The sequence below is a fragment of the Rhineura floridana genome, chromosome 4 (genome assembly GCF_030035675.1).
Source record: "Rhineura floridana isolate rRhiFlo1 chromosome 4, rRhiFlo1.hap2, whole genome shotgun sequence".
NCBI lineage: Eukaryota > Metazoa > Chordata > Lepidosauria > Squamata > Rhineuridae > Rhineura > Rhineura floridana.
This window is the reverse complement of record NC_084483.1, coordinates 35,820,900-35,848,397: the sequence shown is the minus strand read 5'-3', so window position 1 is coordinate 35,848,397 and position 27,498 is coordinate 35,820,900. Positions and strand designations below refer to the sequence as shown.

Here is a 27,498-nt window from a genome sequence, read left to right as displayed (position 1 = left end):
AGAGATCTGTAATATTTTGACTTTTTTCAAAACCTCGTGCGACTGAGATATAACCTAAGATGAGATCACTGAATGTGGATTTCAGTTTTAAAGGAAGAATCAAATTAATTCAGTCATTACCGTAATTCCAAAATAACCCAGAACATATTGCAACTGAACGGCAAGTCTTCAGGAACTATCATTCTCTGTAAGAAAAGTCATTGAAGTAGTAGAAGCAACTGCTTATTTACCCATGCCAGGCAGTAAATCAGTGACTGTTTAAACAAAAAATGGGGAATATGTGGCCCTCCCAATGTTGCTGGACAACAATTCTTATCTTCCCTGACCATTGGGCATGCTACTTGATGCTGATGAGAGTTGGAGTCCAGCAACAGTGGGAGGGCCACAGGTCTCCCATCCCTGGTTCCAACATTTGCATTTGAGTTCTGATGCAAGAGAACTCCAATAGAGTTCACATATACAAAGTAATGTCAGAGCTGGCAGAGTGGAAAGGGGAGGCCTCGCAGCTCAGTATTTTCTACATCTGCAATGAACGGACAAGGAAAGCCTTGTATGCACATGTGTGGTTGCTTGCTGGGTGTTTGAGCTACATGGGGGAATTTGAAGTAACTAGGAAGCTTGCAGAAACTGGCTGGTGGTGAAGGAGCTGATGAGTGAATCCAGTGTACCCTACCTGATTGTGAGGATACCACTTGCCATTGCTCCTTTCCAGTTTTATTTCTCTAGTGACAAACACTTAAAGAACTGAGTGCCCTCTTTAAAGCGCTACTAATTTCATAGCAGTACTGTTGGTAGGTTTGCACAGCATGGTAAACCAGATTATGACTTAGTAAGACCACAAATGTGTGGGCTCCTGGAGAGGAGTTTGCAGCTGCTTTGCACCTCCTTGGACCTTTTTACAGCACGGTTGTAAAAGGTTTGACTTAGCATGTCTTCCGAATGGGAGCTTGTGGTTAAACCTTGTCCTCACTAGACACAAACTGATAGTCAAGGATAAACCTGAGCATAGAGCTTAGCCATGAGCTATGATTTGGACAACATACTAAGCAAACCTTGGCTTAGCTCAGCAGGCTGCAGCAGTAAAAAGGATCAGGGAGGAGGAAAGTAGTTGCAAGCTCTTCTCTGTGAGCCTTCATGTTTGTGCAATCTCGGTAAGGCACAGTTTGGCTGATGGTGAAAGAGACCCTCGCAGTTCTGCATCTGTGGGAAGCTCATCTTTCTTAGAGTGGAGATTTTGAACCGGATCTGTCATGTCTAGGCAGTTGTTGACATGGTGAATCCCAGAGAATGAGGTATCAAACAGGTAAGGCAAATAGATGAAGAAATACCCTTTTTTCTTTTTTTAAATAATGGAAGGGTGTTTTGTTGGCTTAGGATTTGGCGGTTCTTGTGGGTTTATATTGTTCTACCCACTATGTCATTGAGGTCTATCAAGCCAGAGCTGCTGATGGGTAATATTTTGCTTATTCATCCCCATTAATTACTTAGCCTCTCTTCTGTGTGGCTAGACATAGTCTTCATGGGCAGTTTGCTGACTCATAATGCATGAGCTCAGATCTTTCCAGCCAGTATGTTTGAGTTAGCTAGGGAACACATTTTTGTAGTGGAAAGGGCAGGCCCAGGAAAATGAAGGAAAGAATTACTGGTTTTGGGGAGGGGGAGACACAGATGGGAAATGAGAGGAAAAATCGCACTGTGTCAAAAAACATTTTTAATCCATTTTCAATAGGCGCGTGTATATAATATGTATAAAAATTAGCTGTCAATTGGTGGAATTGATCAAATATATCTCAGGAATATTTTCATTTGTATATTAATAGCAATGTGGTCTTTTAAAATACTTTTAATAAAGTGACAAATTAATAACTTCATGTAGAAGAGTGGTCTGCTATAATTCTCCAAAGCCTTGCTAGTTTCAGAGAGAAGTCCCACACGTTTGCATAACGGGATAACCTCTTGCATGGTGCAGGTAGAGCTTCCTTTAGACTCTGCCTGACGTTTGAGACATTGTGAGGGGTGGGGCCTGGTATCAGTGAGATGGTATGATATCTAGGATCTGATTTCTAATTTGAAATCAGGTAATGGCACAACCCCCTCTAGGATGCACACCTTAACGTGGTGAGGGGGTTTGAGAGTGTTGAAGAAGCTGAGAGCAATGCCGTCAGGAGTCTAGACCAAGAGGCTAGACTCCTAGCAAGGGCACCCAAGGTGGAATGGTCAAAGCTGAGACACCAGACTAAGATGCATCCAAGCTCAGAGGAAGGCAATGGTAAACTACTTCTGAATATCTTTTACCACGAAAGCCCTATGAACAGAGTATCCAAAATGCAACACGAGATAGTGCTGGAAGATGAGATCCCCAGGTCAGAAGGCACTCACCGACTTACTGGGGAAGAACAAAGGAGAAGTACGAGTAGTGCTGTGACTAATGACACAACTGGGTCAAAGCTGAAAGGAAGCCCAGAGGCTGATGCGCACAGATGCGAAAGGAGAGTCCGGAGTTGTATGATGCACACAATAGGAACATGGAATGTGAGAAGCATTAACCAGGGAAAGTTAGAGATTGTCAAGCAAGAAATGGAACATATCAACATTACAATACTTGGCGTGAGTGAATTAAAATGGACGGGAATGGGACATTTTCACTCAGGCAACTACAAAGTATTTTATGCAGGAAATGAGAAATTAAGAAGAAATGGGGTTGCTTTAATAGTGAGAAGTGATGTAGCAAAAGCAATTAGGAGCTACAGTGCAAGGTCTGAGCGAGTGATATCAATAAGATTAAATGGGAAACCTATGAACATAACCATCATCCAAGTTTATGCTCCAACAGTAAATGCAGAAGAAGAGGAATTGGAGAGATTTTATGCAGAAGCACAGGAAGAAATTGATCACACAGCAAAAAAAGATGTGCTGACAATCATGGGGGACTTGAATGCAAAAGTAGGGAACTGAGAACAACCAGGAATTGTGGGGAAATGGGGCTTAGGAGACAGAAATGAAGCAGGAGAAAGACTTATCGGATTCTGTGAAGCCAGTAATTTGTTTCTTGCAAACATTTTTTGAGCAACTGAGAAGATGACTGTACACATGGACCTCACCAAATGGTCAATATAGGAATCAAACTGATTATATAATTGGTAGCAGAAGATGGAGAAGTTCCATACATTCTGCAAAAACAAGACCAGGAGCAGACTGCGGTACAGATCATGAACTGGTTGTATCAAAAATCAGAGTAAAGCTAAAGAAGAACAACAAAGCAATCATAATGCCAAAATATAATTTAAATAACATCCCAGAAGAATATAAAGATCAAATAAGGAACAGGTTTGAGGCTTTAAACTTAGTTGACAGAGAACCAGAAGAACTGTGGAGTGAAGTCAGAGACATTATCAGGGAAGAATTCAAAAAGACAGTACCTCTAATTAAAAAGAAAGACCTCAATGGATGACTGAAGAAACTCTTAAAATGGTTCAAGAGAGAAGGAAAGCAAAAGCAAAAGGAGATAGAAACACGGTCAGAACCCTAAATGCATACAATAGTTACTGTACAGAAATAGAAGAGGACAACAAAAAAGGAAGAACAGCCCGATTCCAAAAGATTTATTGAAACATGCAAGTTTCCTAAACAAAGGATCAAAGTTGGCTTGTTTCAGTAATCCATAGTTGAGAAGGAGAGAAAGACCTCAATGGATGACTGAAGAAACTCTTAAAATGGTTAAAGAGAGAAGGAAAGCAAAAGCAAAAGGAGATGGAAACACGGTCAGAACCCTAAATGCAACAATACAGCGACTAGTACGTAGGGACAAAGGAAACTATTACAATAGTTATTGTATAGAAATAGAAGAGGACAACAAAAAGGGTAGAACAAGAGCCCTATTCCAAAAGATTAGACAAATGAAAGGGAAATTGAAACCAAGAGTAGGGATGTTGAATAATCATCAGGGGAATACACTGACTGACCGAGATGAAATAAAAGGAAGATGGAAGCAACACAGTGAGGAACTCTATAAAAGAGATGCCAGGATGACAGATTCATTCACGGAGGAACTGTATGATGAAGAACCAGAAATTTTAGAATGTGAGGTGAAAGCTGCTCTTAAAATACTTGCAAGAAACAAATCACCAGAAATAGATGGCATATCAATCGAGTTGCTACAAGCTACCAAGACTGAATGTCCAAATTTTGACAAACATCTGTCAACAAATATGGAAAACTAAACAATGCCCCATAGACTGGAAGCGTTCCATATACATCGCAATTCCAAAGAAAGGAGATCCCAGGGAATGCAGTAATTATCAAACTATTGCCTTAATATCCTATGCAAGTAAAGTAATGCTCAAGATTCTACAACAAAGGCTCTTACTATATATGGAGCGAGAAATACCCAAGGTGGATTTAGGAAGGGAAGAGGCACCTGAGATCATATCGTAAACATATGTTGGATAATGGAAAGAATCAAGGAATTTCAGAAGAACATCACCCTGTGCTGTATAGATTACAGCAAAGCTTTTCACTGTGTAGATCATGAAAAACTATGGAATGCTTTAAAAGAAATGGGGGTGCCACAGCATCTGATTGTCCTGATGCGTAACCTAAACTCTGGACAAGAGGCTACTGTAAGGACAGAATATAGAGAAACCGATTGGTTCCCCATTGGAAAGGGTGTGAGACAGGGGTGTATTCTATTACCCTATTTATTTAATCTGTACACAGAACATATACAGAAAGCAGGATTGGACTAAGATGAAGGAGGTGTGGAAATTGGAGGAAGAAATATCAATAATTTAAGATATGCAGATGATACCATACTACTAGCAGAAACCAGTAACGATTTGAAACGAATGCTGATGAACGTTAAAGACGAAAGCACAAAAGCAGGACTACAGCTGAACGTCAAAAAGACTAAATTAATGACAACAGAAGATTTATGTAACTTTAAGGTTGACAATGAGGACATTGAACTTGTCAAGGATTATCAATACCTTGGCATGGTCGTTAACCAAAATGGAGACAATAGTCAAGAAATCAGAAGGCGGCTAGGACTGGGGAGGGCAGCTGTGAGAGAACTAGAAAAGAACTAGAAAATGCAAATATGTATCACTGAACACTAAAGGCAGGATCATTCAGACCATGGTATTCCCAATCTCTATGTATGGATGTGAAAGTTGAACAGTGAAAAAAGCAGATAAGAGAAAAATCAACTCATTTGAAATGTTACATTGGAGGAGAGCTTTGTAGATACCATGGACCGCGAAAAAGACAAATAATTGGGTGTTAGAACAAATTAAACCAGAACTGTCACTAGAAGCTAAAATGATGAAACTGAGGTTAATCATACTTTGGACACATAATGAGAAGACATGATTCACTAGAAAAGACAAGAATGCTGGGAAAAACAGAAGGGAGTAGAAAAGGAGGAAGGCCAAACAAGAGATGGATTGATTCCATAAAGGAAGCCACAGACCTGAACTTACAAGATCTGAAAAGGGTGGTTCCCGATAGATGCTATTGGAGGTCACTGATTCATAGGGTCGCCATAAGTCGCAATTGACTTGAAGGCACATAACAACAACAACAACAATGGCACAAAGTTTCCAAGATGTATGTTGACTTGTTCATTTGGGCTGTAAAGAGTTTTAGGTTGCAGTCCAACCCCACTTTTCTGGGAGTAAGTCACATTGAGTTCAGTAGAACTTACTTCTGAGTAGACATGGTTAGGATTGTGCTGTGACTCAGTAACTGGTATTGACTAAAATATAAAATGAACCATTTGAACTGGAATTGTTGGTTTTAACTGTGTAGGTGGGTCAAATAAAAATACAAATCTAGGACTGGTTTTACTGATGTGGTTTAATATATTTCAGCCATATTTCTTGTGGAGTAGTGTGGGAGAACATGACAGTGACATTATAAGGAAGTTGCCCTCCAGACTTCAGTCTCTTTCATTTATCAACGTATGGATATTGCCAATGTCATGTTATCCTTGCTATTTATGGCAGTTCATTGAATCCTCTTTTTTTTTGCTTTGCTTTGTTAGGATAAATTCAAGCTAAGCGTAAGAAAAACTTAGCTTACCACAGCATTGCTTAAATGCTGGTGAATGTGGGTCAACACTTATTACCAGCTCCCTCACCCCTGTTTTTCCACCCTGCTTTTTACAATAGAAATAGATATCTGCTATGGTAGCTCTGGACACAGCAGGGCTTTTTCCATTTGAGGGATTTTTATATTAATGATACCTTAATATCACAACAATCTTTCTGTAATGCTCTTGGTGGTCCAGTGGCTGCATTGAGACAGGTGTCAGACTTTCTGAACTGCAACAAAACACTGGACATCTTTTAATGGCTGCAAGAATAACAATAGTAATGCACTGGAGGAATCTTAAAGGTGCTACTCTCAGCTATAGGTATCAAAAAGTATAGTACATAGCTTTCATGGAAAAATTAATGGGAAAATAGAGTAGCTAGAGGAATATCTAAGACAGATAAATTTCTTAAAGCATGGTATCCTTTTGTAATGTATGTGAATCAAAAGGAACACGGTAAGGACTCCCCCTTCTCAATACACACATACATGGAATATGTAGGAGACTTTCTCACTTGATTTTACCTCCACTGTGTTCTAATGTAGTAAGTGGGGCATTGGTTTTTATTTTGTATTTGTTCTGTTTACTTTCTTCTGTGCACGGCTTTACCTGTACTTGCCGTGGGGGTAGTTGCTCACTAGTGTTTACTCTGCATTCAACATGTGCAGATGTATTTTTCTTCTCCCATGTTATTGGCATGGCACTGTCTCTTTTTATTTGTTGTTATGAACGTTCAATAATTTCTATTTTAAAAAAGCCTTCTGTTGCCTGTTCTGTGCTATATATATTTCAGTATGCTAGAGCCCTTTGTTGTTTTTTTAAAAATACCAGTATGTATTCCTGAAGAGGACAAGGGAGTTTCTTTGTGTAATGAAACCATGTGATGCAATGCTAGGTTGATGCATTCTGGGAGAATTGTCAACCTGTAGCAAATGTTTATAGGGCCCATAAGTGTTCTGTCATTATTCTTAGAAAGAAGTGCTTTATTTGCTAAACTGCAAGCTGGAACAAGTTTTCATGGTTCTTGTCTATGCCCTTGGGATGCTTGAGGAATTTGATTTCTTTGAATTCCGATGTAAACAGACCTGATCTGCAGCTCCCAGACTAATGTGCAGATCAGAATGTAATTATCTTTTGGATTTCACACTTCCCTGAAAATTATAATATAATTATCAGATCAAAATCCATACCAAGATTGAGACAAAATATATTTATTTTGTGATAAAATTATTTTTAAATGCCTGTTATGACCCATGACCTGGGGACCTTGCACTATGTGAGAGAGGACTTAGTTCAGGTTCAGGTAGTTTTATTAGGCACCATACTGAGAGACATTAGTACTTATTTGGGGCCCTCCAAGATGGAGCCCACAACCCTTTCAAAATCCTCTCACTCGGAGATCAATCTCCCACAGTGTTCTTATCTCCCACCCTTGCAAAAATAAAAGACTGTGAAATAAAGGGAAGACCATGTAACCACCCAGCCAGTTCCTCTAGTGAAGTGGAGCCTACCATTCTCCAACCCTTGTCAGCGTACATAAGGCTCTGGTTGGCTCTAGCTACCTACTGATGTAACATCTTCATGTAGCTACCTTAGGAGGAGACAACTACAGCCAGCAGGGGAGGGGGGCTTGGAGCTCTCCAAGGTCCTGTATCAATTTGTTGTGGCCTAACTAGGATCTCTTCGCTGGACACTGCTTGCTTCCCTTCCAAGTCTCAAGTGTCCATGGAACTGGACAATAACTATTTAAATTGATTGTACAGACTTTTAAAAAAATGTAGATTAATGCAGAAATGGGATAGGACAGGTTTATGAATGAACACGTGCAAAATTGACCCAGACCAGAAACAGACTGTTCTGCCCATCCCTAATATGCACACATAAAACAGTCACACGCGTATAGAGAGCATGACCTTTTGCTATAGGCAGGTGTATTCACTACCTTTTATCCACAGTATCAGTCTCCATAAGACCTAATCTGTTTGCTTAGGGATCAGGGAGAGGGCAATTTTTGCCAGTTCTCCCTCTCCCAATTCTTCCACTCCCCTGCACTTTCCTTGATCCCCCCATCTGCACCTTCTCTCACCCCCTCCAGAGGGCTGGGTGGCCCTTTGGAATAGTGTGGAAGGTGGCATGGAGGGCTGCTGATGTGAGAAGGTGTAGGCAAAAATCCACCTCTTTATCCTGCTGATGGAGTCTCCACTGGATCAAAGCTTCCATTAGTGACAGGACAACATTAGATACAACCCATAGTTCTTCCATTATGCTTACCATGAAAACCCTATTCATAAGGTCGCCATAAGTTGGGATCAACTTGAAGGCACTCCACTTCCATTTTCACATCTCTACTTACCACTACAGAGCCTGTGCACTTGGAATACCCTGCTCAATGTATAACTTAAAATATCTTCTCAGAGTGTGCCAGAGCTAAGGTTGCTGTGGAGACTATAACTTCTAATTATGGCTAATTAACCAGAACTGCTTACAGGAACACCACCAACCTGAAATCTAGTCACTTAATTGGCAGCTAAAAATAAATCGCTACACCTGCCTGTGCCAATCTGTATAATTTATTGTAGTCTCATGGTTATTTTCTGGGTATGTTTGAAATGCCTCACAGATATAAAGACCAGAATATGCAACACAAGTGGTTACATTGACAGTTGTAAAAAATGTGTCAAATGAATCATATAAAGAAATGGCACAATATTGTGATTCATTGTAATGGTCTGTTTTTCTGGTATGTAACTTAGACATGTCTGGCTGTAGACTATGTGACAGAGGGGGAGGGAAAGGCTTGGGGCAATTTTCTGTGTGATAGATGTGTATTTATTATATGACAAAAAGAGAACTTGATTGTTCAGTGTAACGAACTTGCAACCACCTACATAAGTTAAAGATTTGGAAGTTCTAAAGGTTTGCTCACCAACTGAAATTGAAAAAAAACGAGAAAAGAAATCTGGAATGCATCTTTGATCTGGATGGGCACTCTCCCTGCTATATCTTTATTGATCTTTGCTTTATCAGTTGTTGAATGGGATTTTAAACTTCATAATATGTGTAGGGCACTTTGAATTAGATTAATATCTTTGGATAGGTGGTTCCCATGTCTGGGAGATAGGCAGGCTACCTGTTCCCTCTGAAGGACCAGGTCCATAGCCTTGGGATACTCCTGGATTTATCTTTGTCATTAGAGGCCCAAGTATCCTTTGTAGCTAGGAGTGCCTTTTACCAGCTTTGTCTGGTTCGTCAGCTATGGCCATTCCTGGACAGGGATAGTCTGATCTCAGTAGTGCATGTGTTGGTAACCTCAAGGCTAGATTACTGCAATGCACTCTATGTGGGGCTGCCCTTGGCCCTGGTTCGGAAGCTTCAGCTGGTGCAAAATGCAGCAGCCAGATTGCTGATGGTAGTATATGGCAGACAATATGTGACACTACTTTTAAAACATCTGCACTGGCTGCCCATCTGCTACGGAGCCAGGTTTAAGGTCCTTGAATTAATTTTAAAAGCCCTAAACAACTTAGGTCCAAGGTATCTTAGGGGCCGCCTGAACCCTTATATCCCAGCTCGATCACTGAGATCTTCTGCAGGAGCAGCTTTGATTGTCCCCTGAGTTGGTGAGGCTCATTTAACATCAACACGAAATCGAGCCTTCAGTGTCATTGGCCCAGTTTTCTGGAATGCTCTGCCAACAGAGTTAGCAGCCGCCTTCTGTTTTAACTTTTAAGCGTCTGGTGAAAATCTTTCTGTTTCTCCAGGCTTATGCAGGCAATTAAGAACATGCTTTTTTTGCAACATTTGACCTTTGTTATTATATTTTTAATGTTTCTTTTAAAAAATTATGGTTGTTGGTATTTTAAACATATTGTAAACGGCTTTGATGTTTTTAATGAAATAGTGGTATACAAATATTTTTATAAATAAATAATATTTCTTTTCATCCTTTGTAAACAGAGATGTTGCCAAAGTTCAGATTTACTAGCTCAGAATAGCAATTCATCCAGATTATAGTGCTTGGCTACATTGCATTACATTTCTCATTACATTGGCTTAATCTGTAGTGGAGGCAATTACGCATTGTTGGAGAGGGTACAATCTAAATTCATGAGGTCCGTTTTGGGCGCTCCGAGATGTGTCCCCAATGTGACCCTACACTTGGAATTAGGTGCCCTTCTGATCGAGACCCGCGCTTGGATATTAAAATTTAGCTACTGGATGAAGCTGCTATTTTTGCCCACAGGATTGGCCCCATTAACTTTGGAAGATTCCTTCCAATCCCAATGGCAACGGGTAATGATTCACAAACTCGGAACTCTCGGTTTTTCGCTCCCAGCAATTGGCGCCCTAGGCCACACGACCGCTAAAACAACAATTATCCAACGCCTCAAAGATATTGAGCATCAGAACAACATGACTTTAGTTGCCGCTTATTTGCAATGCAGTATTAATGTAAATCCCTGTATCTCTGCCACTTATATTTCAAGTTTATCTACCCTGAAACTCAGGAGAGCTTTTACCCTGGCAAGATTTAATGCCTTGCCCTTGGCACTATTGGAGGGTAGATACAGGGGTGTTGATTATTGTGATCGAACCTGCCCCTGTGGAGCAGATGCAGTGGAGACTGTGAGCCATGTACTACTTTGCTGCCCTTTTTATTCAGATCTCCGCCTTAAGTTCATCTCTCCACTTTTATCCAATTTTTTGTTGAGCCCAGAAGCTATGATTTTACAATATTTAATGGCAGATTCAGAATCACAGATCACTGCTAAGGTTGCCTCGTTCTGCGCAGCTGCTATGGCTCGTAGGAGAGACCTAGTGCGTTGGTCATCAGATCAAGGTTCTAGCTAGATTATTATGTGGACCCGGTTTTAGCCTTTTAGCTTTCTCACTGTGCTACACTGTATTGTATTCTACCTCCACTCTGACATTCAGAGGATCTGTAATTATACCGCTGGTCTTGGACCGTAATAAAGATTTTACAAACATTACATTGGCTACATTGCATTACATTTTCTCTCTCTCTCTCGTCTGGTGCCTGAAGTCTAAAACTACAGCATCCTGGGTAATGGGGATTTTGGGAAATACAGTTTTCCAGGACACTGGAGTCATTCGTAGTTTCCAGGATGCTTGGCATCCATATACGTCTCAAAATATGACTCTTTGTGCCTAGGATGCTGTTATGAGAGCACTTAGGCCTGGCACATATAGTTTCTAGGATCCTTGATATCCGTACTAAGAACTCATGTGCTCTGGAAAACTACATTTCTTAGACAGACCTCCACTGAGATCTCCATTACCACATCTCTGAGTAAATGGGAAGAGAAGTGGGCTGGGAGGAAAAGTTCAGAGGCTTGTGACTGTGAGCTTGCAATGGGCAAGATGAAATGTTTAGAGTCCATCATGCTCCCAATTATGTCATCAGGAGTGCAACAAGGTTCAAGTTTGGGAATTTGGCTTGGGAAGAGGATTTTTTTTTTTAATAGAAAATGGCTTGGTTTGCTGAAGCCAATTCCAAACCAAGCCAAGGAAATTAACGTTGCTTTTAAAATCAACATTGCTTTTCAAAATGACTGTTTCTCTGTTAATTAGCTGCTGTAATAAACAATATGCTACCCTAAAGACACTCCCCCAGCATCTTTAGATGAGTAGAAAGTATCAAATAGGACCTACTGCATGTTCTATATGTGCCTGATCATTAGTAAGCCCCACTGAAGTTAATGGAGGTTACTTCCAAGAAGTGTGTATATAGGACTGCAGCCAAAACAGACCTTCCTGCTTAGTGTCTTCTGTAGATTGGACTAAATAAATATCATGTAAGACTATGCTGGGAAAGGAAAGATAATAGGTATTTCTACGAAACTGACAGTGTAATTTAGTGCTGCATTTATGTGGCTGGGAAGTGTGATAGATCTGTTTGCTGCAGGTGAAGGAACTGCATTGTGCTAAAAAAAAAAAAGGATTGACCAGATATTGGAAGGTTCAAAATAACAAAATCAGTGGTGAAGATTAAAGAAGTTGTTTTGTTCCAGTTAAGTATCCATCTTCCTTCCTGGTTAAAAGAACTGGTGGGGTAGGATACATTAGTGAACATGGCTGTTCCACAAGGTATCACTGGAAGCCATTTTAAGTATCATTATTTCTTACACTGGAGAGCAAAAGAGAGAATACAGAGTGAATGGTGAAGGAGATGGGAACAGAAATAATTTTGGCATACTTTTATTAGAATAAAAAAATGAAGCATCCATATGTTTGCAGAATTAAACCTGAGGATGGAATGCATTGCATGAGCTTCCTTGAAAATGATATGCAGGTGCTGAAAAGGAGACGAGGGCACTCAAAGAACTTAAAGGGAATGCTCTTCACACAAGAGAAGAGAAACACAAAAACCAAGACCCATTAGGCATTTAAAAGCGATACTTATTCCGCACTCAATTACTCTTGTGCCACAAAGGAATAATTCCACTGAAATCAGTGGATGGAACTGTCACTTAAAAAAAATTAGTGGAAACAAAGGGAAAAAACAAGGCATGTTTTACAAAGCTTCTTGGATAGCTTTGTTGGGAACTCCAGGTTATTTGTGTGTGTGTGTGTTTCCTATCGTTTTGTAATGAGTTAATTATTCAGTATATAGAAATACATAACCAGCAGGGTTTCAGCATGATTTAAATGCTTTATGCATCCTGTGAAGAGTGAAACAAAGCATGTATACTGTTGTTGTCTATGACAGTTTGACATGAATTTTGCTAGTTACAAGGATGTTTTATATTGTAAATGTATGAAAGTATATGTAGAATGTCATTGCTGGTGTTTTTTTTTTTTTAATACTGAATCCTAAATCATTTGAATTCACAAGACATTTAAGCAATTGAACAAATGCCAAATTATGTATTTTTCTTCAAAATATGAGTGATGTGACAATAGTGTGAATGTATACGTGTGTGTTTGTGTGTGGAGGTTTTTTATGTATAGTTAAGACTCTCCTGTTCTGGAAGCATTTTAGTTTTGAGATACATTTTCTAATGTATGTTTAAGGAATAGAAGTCATGCAAGATAGGAGTTCAGTGCTACTAATTCTATATTTTATCAAGCGATCTATTACAGTGTGTGATGAAGAAAACAGAGTTGATAGTAGATATTGTTAAAAAGGCACTTCATCACAGTTTTACGGACTTCCCTGAGACACAAAATAAGCCTTGTGGACAAAACACTGACATTATTTGCAGTGCACTATGGAAAGAGTGGCTAGTTTTAAAGACCAAATGAAGACTTTGTCACTATTTTAAGAACTAAACCGCTGATTTGCCTGCTCAGCTTCTCTTATGCTGACTATTGCTCTCCACAATTATGGACTTGCCTTATTTTACTATTCATGCTTAGCGGCAAGATCATTAGAGCATCTTTTAATTTAGACAGCATTCATGATGCTCTTGGAAGCTCATGAATATAATATTGATGTTGCCTTAGTTATGGTATTGTTGAAAGTTGCATCTGCTTAGTTGGATCACAGAAGGCAGCGAGTTAATATAGTTAGGTGTGCTAATAAAATTTTTTATAAAAACAAATCAAAGTCTGTTATTAATGTTGCTGTTAATATAGTGGCCTGTTTGCTGCATTAGCAGCATGGAAGTTCAGGTTTTTATTGGAAATTTCCATGTTCAGAATTGTAGTCATGTTAATGATACTGCTGATGTTGGGACTATTAAGGTAATATTAATAACAAAAATAAATACTCTTTGCATGGTTGACAACATTGGGGTTATTGTAGAAATGATGTTCACCCCTTTTTTCCTGAAGAGAATAGAAGCTGTTTTAGAGTGTGATTACCAGATCTGCTAATGAAAATTCTAGATAAATATATTTAAATCATTACAATTGTTGATCAATATATTTTTATGTAAAGTTTTTTCATGTGTATTGGTAGCTGTTTAAATGAGCTGATTTAATGTTTATATATATTAAATGTGACCTGAGCCACTTCATTTTTTTCTTTTCTATTTTTTATTTTTAGGCACTGGATGTTGACCGAACTGTTCTTTATAAAATGAAGAAATCTGTAAAAGCCATAAATATTTCTGGGCTGGGTATGTACAGTCTAATTACTGATGGTATGCATTGCTGAAAACCATATATTTGAAAACAGACACTTCTTGAACATTTATTGGACATACCTGTGAAAGTCCTATAGATTATGCTTGGCACAGACATAATGCTGATTCCCAGTAAACCTTGGTTTGCCAACCAGGAGCTCATGAAGGAGCAGCTTGTGCTGCTTTCTCTTTTTGGTGTACTTTACATTCCAAGTATTAACTATGGTTTCTTGTTATATATGCACTGATGCAAATTATGCTTAACACAAGGTATGGGCCTCTCATAAACCAAAGATAGAAAATATGGTTTGCCATGGGGTTGCAAACTGTGAGTTAGTGTTAGGTGAATGAGCCTTGGGCTCACATGCTCCCTTCTTTTATTTTAGAGAAAAATCAGCCATGGGTCCTGATTTGGAAAATGGATCAGAACCCTGCAACAAAATTTTCCCCTCTTACGGTTTTGAGCAACTGGTATTTAGAAGACCATGGAGGCAGAACATAGCCATCATAAAGCCTTATTCTCCATTAATTTGCTAATCCTCTTAAAGCCATACAAGTCGTTGGCCATCACTGCCTTTTGTGGGAGTGAATTAACTATGTGCTGTGTGAAGTACTTTCTTTTGTCTATCCTGAATCTTCCAACATTCAGCTTCATTGGATGTCCATGAGTTCTAGTGTTGTGAGAGAGGGAGAAAAACCATTTTCTCCATGCCATGCATAATTTTATACACTTCTATCTTGTCACCTATTACTTGCCTTTTTTCTAAATTAAAAAGCCCCAAATACTGTAATCTTCCATCATAGGGAAGTTGCTTCATTCCCTTGATTATTTTACTTGCCCTTTTCTGAACCTTTTTCAGCTCTACAATATCCTTTTTGAGGTGAGGCAACCCGAACTGTACACAGTATTCCAAATGCAGTCATGCTATAGATTGGTACAGTAGTATTATGATACCGGCAGTCTTATTTTAAATTCTTTTCCTAATGATCCCTAGCATGGAATTTGCCTTTTTCACAGCTGCCATACGTTGGGTCAACATCTTCATCAAGCTATCCACTACTATGCTGAGGACTCGTTTCTGGTCAGTCACTGCCAGTTCAGACCCCATGAGTGTATATGTGTAATTAAGATTTTTTGCCACAACATGCATCACAAAAAGGGATTGCGAAGAGCTTCAAATGGACTTCTCCAATGAGCGAACGGACGATATAATTGCTTGTTTATAAACACTTGTTTATATTTGCCATTTTACCATCCATTCACTCATTGGAGAAGTCCTTTTAAAGCTCTTCACAATTTTTGTTTTAATAACCCTGAACAATTTGGCATCATCATCAAACTTTGCCACCTTACTGCTCACCCCTAATTTGTTAGTTAAATTCTAGTTAGTCATGAACGCTAGATATTTCATGAACAAGTTGAAAAGCACAGGTCCCAATACCAATCCTTGGGGAATCCACTTTCTACATCCCTCCATTGGGAGAACTGTCCATTTATTCCTACTCTCTGCTTCCTATTACTTAACCAGTTTCTGATCCACAAGAGAACCTCACCTCTTATTCTATTGCTGCTAAGCTTAACTCAGATGTCTTTGGTGAGGTACTTTGTCAAAAGTGGTTTTTGAAAATCCAAGTACACTCTGTCAACTGGATTATCTCTATCTATATGCTTGTTGACATTCTCAAAGAACTGTAATAGGTTAGTGAGACAGGATGTATTCTTGCAGAAGCTATGCTTTTTCTCCTTCAGCAAGGCTTGTTCTTCTATATGCTTGGTTTTATCTTTAACAATGTTTCCCCCCAGTTTTCCCGGGACAGATACCAAGCTAATCAACCCATAATTTCCAGGATTTCACCTGGAATCCTTTCCAAAAACTGGTGTTACATTGGCACTTTCCATTCTTCAGGTATGGAGGATGATCGAAGGGACAAGTTATATATTTTTGTTAGGAGATCAGCAATTCACATTTGAGTTCTTTGAGAACTCTTGAGTGGATGCTATCCAGACCTGGCGATTTCACAGTTTATTTTGTGTGTTAGGCCTAGAACTTTGTCTCTGGTCACCATTATTTGCTTCAGTTTCTCAGGCTCCCTTCCTTCAAATGTTAATTCAGGCTTATATCTTCTGCTGTGAAGACAGATAATAATTAATTCTGTTTCTCTGCAATCTCCTTATTCTCCTTTAACACACTTTTGACTCCCTTGCATTCCAAGGTTCCAACTGTCTCCCTAGTTGGTCTCCTGCTGTTTATGTATTTAAATGTTTTGTTGTTGTTGATCTGTATGTTTTTAGCAATGTGCTCTTCAAATTCTTCTTTAGCATCCCATATTGTCTGCTTGTATTTCTTTTGCCAAAGTTTGTGTTCCTTTTTGTTCTCTTCATTTGGACAAGACTTCCATTTTTTGAAGAAAGCCTTCCTAGCCGAACTCAATTCCAATTTTGACAGAGCGACGCTACCTCCAGTGCTATCTGGATCTGGAAAAATGTTTTGGACCAGAGTTCTGCGGTAGCTTTTTCTCTCTAAAGTTAAAGAAGACTGGTTAAACCCACAAGTGACATTACTTGTAGATTGGCCCTTATATAGGTGAACATTGCTTTTAGCATGATGGCAGGAATGGAACAATAATAACCCACTAGTGTCCCATATGGAGATCATGTGAATTGTAAGACAGTTGACTTTGGACTTTCAACTTGACGCACCTTTCCTCCCTCTAACCCTGCGCCCTCCCTTCACATTACTTTTATCACTCTTTTATTTATTTCTCTGCCCACTCATACTTGCCCGCCCCCACTCCTGGCGCCCAAGTTGCTCCTGTTTTGATTTTGCCTATATGCTTGCATGAACTATGTGTTTAAATTTATTACATATTTATTGGGCTTTAATTTCCTGCCAGGCAGATTTCTCTCTCCTGCCTCTGTTTCTCCACCTGCATGCAAATTGTGGTGATGGCCAGAGTAGCAACAATAGGAGGAGTAATAATTAGCATTTGGGGGTTACAAATTTTTTGAGGTTACAGAGGGGGTCCCATACTCATAAAGGTTGGGAACCACTGATTTAAATCAATACAGTTTCATAGGAAAAATACACATCATACAGTAGGTCAAGAAAGAATATTCATATCTTTGGATGTTTTGGATTATTTTTCTCTTTTCCTGCATTGTTATCTATTTAATATTTTTGGTACTTGACTACCTTTGTCATGTAAGATCTGTTTTAATCTTTCGACCCTGATCCGTGCAACTGGTATGCACTTTGAGATACCTATGTATGAAGCCTTCTTGTTCATTTTGGTAGAGAGTAATAAATCCCATTGAAATGAAAAGAGAAGCTTTTGTTGGCAGGGCATGCAGTTTTGTGTGTACGAGAGTGCTGGATATATTTGTGCAGAGAAAAGCATTTTCAGCCCCATTTTTAGAACTAAGGCAGCATCTTCTTCTGAAAAGTATTTAATCCAGCAATTTAAAAAAAAGGTTTTTGGAAACATGTAACTTAGCAATTGTGAATTAACCAGTTTTTGTTAAATTTGAATGAATAAGAGGTTTTTAAAATTAATTTGTTTGATTTGCAAGAAACTAAGGAATAGTGGGGTTTTTGTTTGTATATTGTGAATTGTGCAGCTGGAATTTATTTAAACTTTTAGTGCATGTTATGACATCTTGATGACCTTTTTTTTCTATTTCAAGATCTTTTCATCAATTACGCATTGTTGACTAGCATTGTTGCTGTCTAGCATGCCTTTGAAAATGTTTTAAATGGTTAGAAATTATAAATACAAAGCCGAATGAGTATTGGACTACGACCTGGGAGACCAGGGCTCAAATCCCCATTCAGCCATGAAATTCACTGGGTCATTTTCCAGGTATAAGGAGAATGCTGTTTTTGCTTTAGTGGAGACCCTGTTGCAGTTACTGAAATTGACACAGTATTTATTCTCTTTGAAGCTCATGTGGAAAATGAAGAACAATACACTCAAGCACTGGAAAAATTTGGAGGAAACTGCGTCTGTAGGGATGATCCAGATTTAGGAACAGCGTTTTTAAAATTTGCTGTATTTACAAAGGAGTTGACGGCACTCTTCAAAAACTTGGTAGGAAATAATTTAGCCCTCCATAGAAGTATTGTTATATATAGAACTGAAATGGAATGGTGTATCTTTAACTTTTAACCAGAATAAATTCATCTTTAATACTTGATCTCATGCAAAGTCCAAGCCTTTGATAGACATTAAGTTAGCTGCCCTGCGAATTTTGCAGTAACCTTCTCTTGATGTCTGAGGAAGTGCAGTAGAATACATTTTGACTAAGTGTATTTTAAAAAAAATTGAGTAGCTGTTTCTGAAGCTTTGCTTCAGTCAGCAATATGACTGTCTAGAGTTGAAATGTGGTTGCTCTGAGGGAATGTTTCATGTATGCATGCAATTGATATCGTAAATGGTTGTAAAGACAACTTTGTTATCTAGTTCTCTCAAGGAGAGGCTTCCAGCCTCTTTTGTAATTGGTTTTTTTCTAAACCCTTAATAACTTTAATTGTATCCTCTGACTGAACTGAACCCTCTCTTGAGGGCTAGGAATGAAAGTGGCGGAGAAGATGAGCTGACCTGACTCCACATTACATCACAGTATAACTGTGTTGAACAATGCTGATAGTATTTGCTCTGAAGGTGGAAGAGGGAACATGAAAAACACATTAGCTCTGCCACTCAAAAGCCCTTTCCAATATTATGGTACTTAAATAACATGTGAGTAGCCAGGCTGTCAGTTCCTCAGTGTTGCTCTGTAATCTTCTGAATTGTACAGTGATAGAGAAATATTTTTCTCGGTAACATCCCAATCTGCATATAAGCACTGCATATATATATTGACCTATAGTGCCAGCATAACATCCCTGCACAGTTGGGAGTAATTTGGCAGTGCTCTGGCAAGTCTGTCCTATCGTGAGTACTTGCTTGCTTGCATAGCAACCCTTTAAGCTTCAGCCATAAGATGTCAGCTTATGGCCAAATGGCAGCAGCATGAAGAGAAGAACTGTATGTATCAAAGGGCCATCAAAGATCACTTGAACCACTGACCAAGTTAGGGTTACCTGGAATGCAGGTTGTATCAGATGGAAACAGTTAATAATGCTGCAGATTGTGACATATCCAGCAAATACGTGACAAGGGACATGGTATGTGAATCAGCTATTTCCAGGAGCTTTAAGGGTATCTAGGTTTAACCATTTGAAAAAATAAATAAAACACTGCTTATTGGTTTTTGAGCATTTTACAAAACTCATCACAGGGATTGGTATTATAAAGATAATGTCCTTATGTTTCTCCTGTGTAACTGACTCCTTTTGTCGCTCCTTTGTAATAATTAGGCTGCAATCCTCAATAAACTTAATGTGGGAGTCAGCTCCATTGAACATTGGATTGCAGGGTTAGTTACGTTTTAAAAAATACATATTTTGAAAGTCTATGACTTAAAAACATTAAATACAGCTGCTAGCTTTTACTGTTTTTATAAGCTCGGATGCAAGATTTTCTTGTTATAATCTTGTTTTCTAAAACCCTTGTTATGTTTTAGTTTCCACACATGTAAATGAAGTTTTAAATAACAGTCCTTGTTTGTCTGTAGGTGCGTGTATGTTTAATCATCTTGAAAACAAATACATTGTGTCTTTCCTCTTTTCTGTGCGAGAGAGCTGACTTCTGTGTGTTTTAATATTTCCCGAGAATTTTGTTTGAGTTAGAAAAGGTCTTTGTGAAACCCATTTTATTGTTTGCTTTGATATCGATACATGGGGCACTTTCCAGAAAAAGTAATTAAACATGTTCCTTGGCAGGACACAGTATTATTCCTTGCCAAAGCTGCTGTCATTCATTTGGCACTGTTCGTTGAATACACTAGTGTCAACTGCCTACAGCTTTATCTAGGACAAGTGTATGATGACAGTCTCAAGTAACTTTGGGTAATTAGTCTTTGTAAGGATGTACAGACAAGTTTGCTTAATGCTGATTAGTTACCCTTCAACCATCCTGCCATGCTTATCTCCACTGTTGTTAAATATTGCTTCATGTACATGTTGTGTCACATAGAAGGGATTTTCTGTATAGCAGTATGTGTGAAAATACTCATTGCGTTCATCCATGTATTGCCAAATCAGGATTTAGAGTTATATGCTATGTGTGAATGCAGCCATTGACTCCATTTGCACATAACACTAAGCCAAACCATGGCTTAGTGTGCATGTATGACCTTCTAGAGAGAATATCATGGCTGTTTGCTCCTCCCCCAGTATTGCTGCTGCAGTGCTGTGACTTAGCATGCTTTCTGAACCTGGGCTCATCATTTGTCTTGCTCCACACAAACCATGAGATGTTACCGAGTTTGTTCTTGATTTGTAGCTTGTGGTGTTTAGAGGAGGGAAACTGAGGTGAGGTTTGACTGGCATACTAAGCTAAACCGTGGCTTAGCTTACAGCAGCAGTAGGACGGAGGGAAGAGAAAAATGGCTACAGTCTCCTCTCTGGGAGGTCATACACACACAGTCACACTAAACCATGTTTTGTCTTAGTGTTACATGCGAACTAAGGCACTGTCTGTGGATAGGTGTGTGCTGCACCTCAAACGGCTCTTTAATAATACGGCAATAGAAAACAAGCTTTGAAAGGCCTGATTTTTTCTTGCATTGTCTCTTACTAAAGCCAGAGCAAATGAGTTTGTTGTTTTTTACAGTCTCTTTAGGTTGAGCTTCGCTTCTTGACAATAGTGTTAGATTGAATTATTATTTATTGCCTGCATATGTTAATTGGCTATGTTCTGCTGTATTCTACAGTTCCTTAGACACCTGTTTCAAAACCTTCATTCCTGTAGTACTTTTATAATTATAGAGAAGGCAGCTCGTTAAGCAAAGAATGATCATAGACTTGTACAGGGTGCATTAGGTGAAATTAGTGATTAAAAATAATACAAAGAGCAGCAATTAATCAATTTTAAATATTTGTGTTTGGCCTTTAGTTATTTTCTGAAACCATCTCAAGATAAGCAGCAGTAGCTTTGTTTCAGTTTTTGTTACCTAAGAGGACAGTTTAATTTGTGTTAAAGAGATAAATCTATGTCTGGGTTATGCCATATCAGAGTGCAGGTTACGGCTCACATGACCAAATGATCCTTCAAAAGTTCAAATGGCAAATTAACAAGTTAGGGGAAGAGTTTCTCTACCATCACTACCTGCAATCTTAAGTGGTATACCTCAAAACAGCCGTACCACCTTAGGAGAGCTAGGCTATTAGCTTTATACAATTCTGACAGTAGCAAGCCCTCCCCCAAAGAGACAAGTGCATAGATAAATATAGAAACATGAAGGGCAGGAGTGTTTTTTGTGGTGGGGGGCTTGCAGAAAAAGTAAGGTTCAAAGTTTGTGGAGATGGCAAAAGCACCGTGGTTTGCATAATCAATATAGACAGGTTGCTATTGACTCTACTATCTCATGAAATGTAATGGCAAATTCCAAATGAAGGCTTCTGTGTGTGTTAGAACAGTAAAAATGTTCATCCTGTTTTCATGACTATAGCTTTGGTGTCCTGCATAGTTGCCACTTGCCACAAGTGGCAAAATGGCCATTGACTTGTGGCGAATTGGTGTTTTACTTCTTCCACCTATTTTTTAAAAATAGAATTTTAAATAAAATTATTTTATACATGTTCCAGTTCAAAAAAGTGTCCACCCTCCGCCCTTAACAGTAATAGATTAGTCCTTGGGTCCTCTATACTTTTCTGACTTTGAAAAGTATAGAATTGTTTTTTTAATTCATGCAAAATGTATTTCATTTTGACATCTACAGTTCTCAACTGGACTCCTGCTGGGAAAAAAGGTGAGATATAAATCTAATAAACAAACAAACAAACAAAAACATTATCTCAAGAGTTGTGAGGCTTCCTCTTTTTGGAGATACACCTTTTTGAGACGGATGTGATTTTATTTCAAAGCATTCAAAATTTGCAAGTTGCTTCAGTTGTTATTATATGAACTCATATTTTAAATCAAAATGAGTTCACGGTTCTAAATACAGTTATTCTAAAACTCTTTTCAAATTTTGGTTCAATGTGGCTCTGTGCAACAACGTTTTCTGTGGTAAAAATGGTGAAATCAAAATATGAGTCGCAGATACTGGACGAAAACTTGGAAGTGGTGCTGCAGTGTTTTCTAGCTGATCTTATGCCTGATTTCCCTGCACTACTTAATGAAAAGGCATGGCAGATTTCTCATTAATACTCTCAATAAATAATTCAAAACATTATTGTGTATTTTTCTTCCCTCAAAACACTGTTACATTTTTTGTTGGTCATGTGGCGAAAATATTTTGGTAAATATGAAAAAACTGTTGGACACCACTGCTCTGTAGGTTTTCATGACTATTCTGACAGCACCATGTCTGAGGGTATAAAATCAATAGCAAAATACATATCAAAAAGTAGGGCAGAACAAGCTATAGTGCACATGAGTTGGGTGAATCAGTGGCTACTAGACAAGATGGCTCTAACCTATCTCCAGGATTAGAGGCACCATGCAGCTCAATATGAATTGTTGGGGAACAAAAGCTGGGAGGGTTATTGCCTTCCTGTCTTACTTACAGGCTTCCCATAGGCATCTAGGTAGCCACTGTGGGAAACAGAATATTGGACTAGGTAGACCTTTGGTTTGAACCAACAGGGCTTTTCTTATTCAGCCTTTTTGATTTTAACTTCTGCTTAACACTTAGGTCACCCACTACCATGTATTTAAAGGTACAGTTAAGGTATTGTATTTGTTTTGTAGCCAGGAAAAGAAAATTATCTAATATAGAAATTGTGGCAGATATTCCCTTTATCCACATCCCAGATTCTGCTAAATCCTGCTTTTCAGTAAAACAGTGGAGTTGACCAAAGATGGCAATTCAGATTTAGCCAACAGTCCTAGTTTCCCTATGCAAATATTCACTTTTAGTATGATGTGCTTCCTTCTTTTACATACATTGTTGGAAGCTGTCAGATGGAAATTGGTTCCCAAGGAGTAGTATTTCTTTTTAAATGGAAAAGTTTCTAATATTGTATTAGGAAATGAAGCACTGAGGTGTGGGACTTTCTACTTTTTAGACATGGTTATCAGGCTGCAAGTCTAATGGTCTGGGAGCATCTTCTCATCTTTCTCTCTCTTTCCTTCCACAAGGGAAGATTCACTATTCACATATTAGAGAACCCTATATTCAGGGTTTTCTACATACTTCACATTGCAGAATTAATTCTCTGTATTTAAGAGCAGCCTTTCAGAAATTAGGCCCACAAACGTTTCCCTGTTATTGAATCTTAATAATAGGAAAACCTTCATCTGCTTAATTTCTGCATGACAGCTTGCTGTTAAGGCACATATCCAGGAGTAGGGGCAGTAAACTGGCAACACAATGTTTGAATATTGATGTTAAAATACACAGAAGTCAATGGGACAGGGCATATTGAAATATTTAATGTTAAAGCAGGACCAGTCCTAAGTATGAAGGCACCCTTGAATATTTTTAATGGCTGGGGGAGACAGTTCTGCACCTTTCCCCACTATACTCACCTAAGGCCTGTGCCTCTTGGTCTATTGTTTCTCCTTTATTTGTGTGTGAGAGAAAGAGAGAATCATAGAATTGTAGAGTTGGAAGGGGCCTATAAGGCCATTGAGTCCAACCCCCTGCTCAATACAGGACACCAAATTAAAGCATACCCGACAGGTGCCTGTCCAGCTGCCTCTTGAATGTCTCCAATATTGGAGAGCCCACCACTTCCCTCCGTAATTGGTTCCATTGTCGTACTGCTCTAACAATTAGGAAGTTTTTCCTGATGTTCAGTTGAAATCTGGCTTCCTGCAATTGGAGCCCATTATTCCATGTCCTGCACTCTGGAACGATCAAGAAGAGATCCCGGCTCTCCTCTGTGTGGCAACCTTTCAAGTACTTGAAGAGTGCTATCATATCTCCCCTCAGTCATCTTTTCTCAAAGCTAAACATGCCCAGTTCTTTCAGGCTGTCCTCACAGAGCTTTGTTTCTAATCCCCTGATCATCCTTGTTGTCTTCCTCTGAACCTGTTCCAGTTTGTCTGCATCCTTCTTAAAGTGTGGTGTCCAGAACGATACAGTACTCAAGTTTTATATTGTTTAAAATTTTTAAATTGTGTTTTAAATTGTGTTTTAAATTGTATATGTTTTTAGTTGCTGTGAACCGCCCAGAGAGCTTCGGCTATGGGGCGGTATACAAGTATGATTGATAAATAAATAAGTAAGTAAGTAAGATGAAGCCTAACCAGTGCCAAATAGAGGGGAACTAATACTTCACGCGATTTGGAAACTATACTTCTGTTAATACAGCCAAAATAGCATTTGCCTTTTTTATAGGCACATCACACATTTGGCTCATATTCAGCTTGTGATCAACAACAATCCCAAGATTCTTCTCACATGTAGTATTGCTGAACCAGATATCTCCCTCTTATAACTGTGCATTCGGTTTCTTTTTCTTTGCACTTATCTCTATTAAATTTCATTCTGTTGTTTTCAACCCAATGCTCCAGCCTATCAAGATCCCTTCGGATTTTTTTTCTGTCTTCCAGAGTATTAGCTATTCCTCCCAGTTTTGTGTCATCTGCAGATTTGATAACCATTCCCTGAACTTCCTCACCCAAGTCATTAATAAAATTGTAGAAGAGCACTGTGTCCAGGACAGAGCCCTGCAGTACCCCGCTTGTTACCTCCCCCCCAGGTTGAGAAGGAACCATTGATAAGCACCCTTTGAGTATGATTCTGTAATGAACTGGGGATCAACAGTAGTAGTAGTAGAATCCAACCGACCATGTTTCCAGATGAGATACGCCTGGCGCCTTCCCTGTCATCTTTCCGGCGCCAGGTAAAAACCCACCTCTTCACCCAGGCATTTTAATGTATTTTATGCTTTTAATCTTACTTATTTTATTTCTAGTTTTCTTTTACTTTGTTTATATAATGTTTTATATTGTTTGCGCAATACACACTTGCTATATTTTAAATATTGTGGTTTTATCATGTTGTACACCGCCCTGGGAACTGCTAGCTATAGGGCGGTTTAGAAATGCAACTAAATAATAATAAATAATAATAATAATGTTTCTTTTATTCCTTGCCCCATTAATATTAATCCAGATACTCTTAGTGGAGCTACCAAGCTCATCTTCCTGTATTTCTGTGCAGGGATATATATTTTTAACATATAGTGCAACTCCACCTCCCTTTTTATTCCTTCTGTTCTTTTTGAACAAGTTATATCCTTCAATTGCTGTATTCCAGTCATGGGAGTCATCCCACCAAGCTTCAGTTATACCTATCGAGTCGTATTTACTCTCCTGTATTAAGAGTTAAAGTTTGTCCTATTTGTTTCCCACACTCTCGGCATTAGTATACAGACATTGAAGACCATGTGATTCCTGGTCTGGCTTCCTTCCTGCATTTTTATGAAAAGTATTACTGGGCCCCATTAGAGTTGTTCTCTCAGTTCCTCTTACTGTGCACAAGCCTTTGTTAGTCATTACTGCCAAGTTTACATCTCCCTCCCTCTTAGGATTCAGTTTAAAGCTCTCCTGATGAATTTCTCCATGCTGTGGCCACACACATTCTTCTCAGTCCTTGTGAGATGCAATCCATCACTTGCCAGCAGTTCATCTTCCAAGAAGCATAGCCCATGGTCCCAGAATCCAACTCTCATTGGCACCACCTTCATAGCCATTCATTCACCCCAAGTGTGTTTCTTTACCTTTGTACTCCTCTTCTAAGTACTGGAAGGATAGATGAAGAAATTACCTGGGCCCCAAAGTCCTTGAGTTTCCTTCCCAGAGCTTCAAAGTCTGGCGTGATTTCTTCATACCTCTGCTTGGTAGTATCATTAGTTCCCACATGGATGAGAAGAAAGGGATATCTGTCAGTGGGCTGTATGAGTGATGGCAACCCTTCTGTCACAATCTCTAATCCGTCCAGGGAGACAGCATACCTGGTGAGTCCATGGATCTTCTCGGCATATTTGGGTTTCAATCCCATGCAGTAGGGAGTCTCCCACTACTACCACTCTTCTTGTTGTCATGGGGCATGGTTTCATTGTTTCTGCTTGTCTGAGCTTCAGCCTCTCACTCACTGTCATGTGGGGTTTCCTTTAGTTCTTTCCCTGCAGACTGTCCTCTAGTCTCATCCTCATGTGCCTGGAAGCGGTCCTGTAGTTCCACAGGTGAAGAGTGTCTTTAGCTCTTCTACTCCTGTCACCTTTTCGTTGTTGCTCTTCACAACAGTCTCCTCTTCTGCTTCATCTTGCTGTTGTTCTTCCACTCTCTTTGCTGTTGTTGTTCCAGTGTTCTATCTAAGAACTCTTCTTCTTCTCTTATACTCTTCAATATGGCCACTTGCCATTCCAGGCCCATCACTTTTTTTTCCCAACAGCACCACCAACTTGCATTTGTTGTACATTATACCATGTTGTTCTTCTTGTGGAATTCCCTGCCTTTGGAGGTCCATCAATCATAATCACTTCTTCAGTTTTCCAGGCTTCAGGTTTTCTTGAGATTATCACTAGTTAGGCTCAAGAAAACTTATTTGTAGAACAGTCAAAACAGGACTGCTTACTGGTTGCTACTTTAAGATGGAGGATGATATTATGGTTTTATTTTGCTCTTTTATATATTTTGACAGTGTGATTTGTAAACTGATCTGGGATTTCTTTCAAATTAGACTGGTATATAAGTTAACTTAATAAATAAATATCCCCCTTTTTACTTAAAGCTTGACAATAAAATGACAGCTATGACTGGGAGGAGCAACTGGGAGATTGTTTGAGAGTGTTAGCAGCAGTCACCAGCAGGTGGATAACCCAATTTTTTTTCTGAATGACTAGCATCTGGGCCAGATGATATGCCTTTGTTCTAGGGATGGCATCTGTTGGCTGGTGCAGGTTCAAAAACATTCCATATAGGCTGGTATAGATTCAAGTTCGTTCTTTGTCCACAAGCTTCTGCTTTTATTGATCTGGGTTTTTTTCCCTCGGAAAAAAACATTGATATTAATATCAATATTTTAAAAGGAAATATTGATATTTGAAATATCAGTATTTTAAAGGAAATATTGATAAATTAAAGGAAATTGATAAATTGAAGAGAATATATTAATGTCAATATTTTAGATGCAGATTTTTTAAAAATGCATTTCTGAAAATAGCTGTGGAAAATCATTACATAAAAATCCTATCTGCAGTGATAGTGAATAAGCAAATTAATGGAAAATTCGGGACCAAATCTGAATTGGATGGA

General features: G+C 38.9%; 1 protein-coding gene across 3 annotated transcripts in view; it reads left to right on the top strand.

Moving 5' to 3' along the window:
* Nucleotides 1-27,498, top strand: part of ASAP2 (ArfGAP with SH3 domain, ankyrin repeat and PH domain 2) — a 151,234-nt gene that overhangs the window by 23,223 nt on the left and 100,513 nt on the right. For all 3 annotated transcript variants that reach the window (XM_061622818.1, XM_061622816.1, XM_061622817.1), the window contains 2 exons: nucleotides 14,103-14,175; nucleotides 18,125-18,270. In XM_061622818.1, the coding sequence (XP_061478802.1) occupies nucleotides 14,103-14,175; nucleotides 18,125-18,270 (219 nt within the window). The remainder of the gene's footprint in view (nucleotides 1-14,102; nucleotides 14,176-18,124; nucleotides 18,271-27,498) is intronic.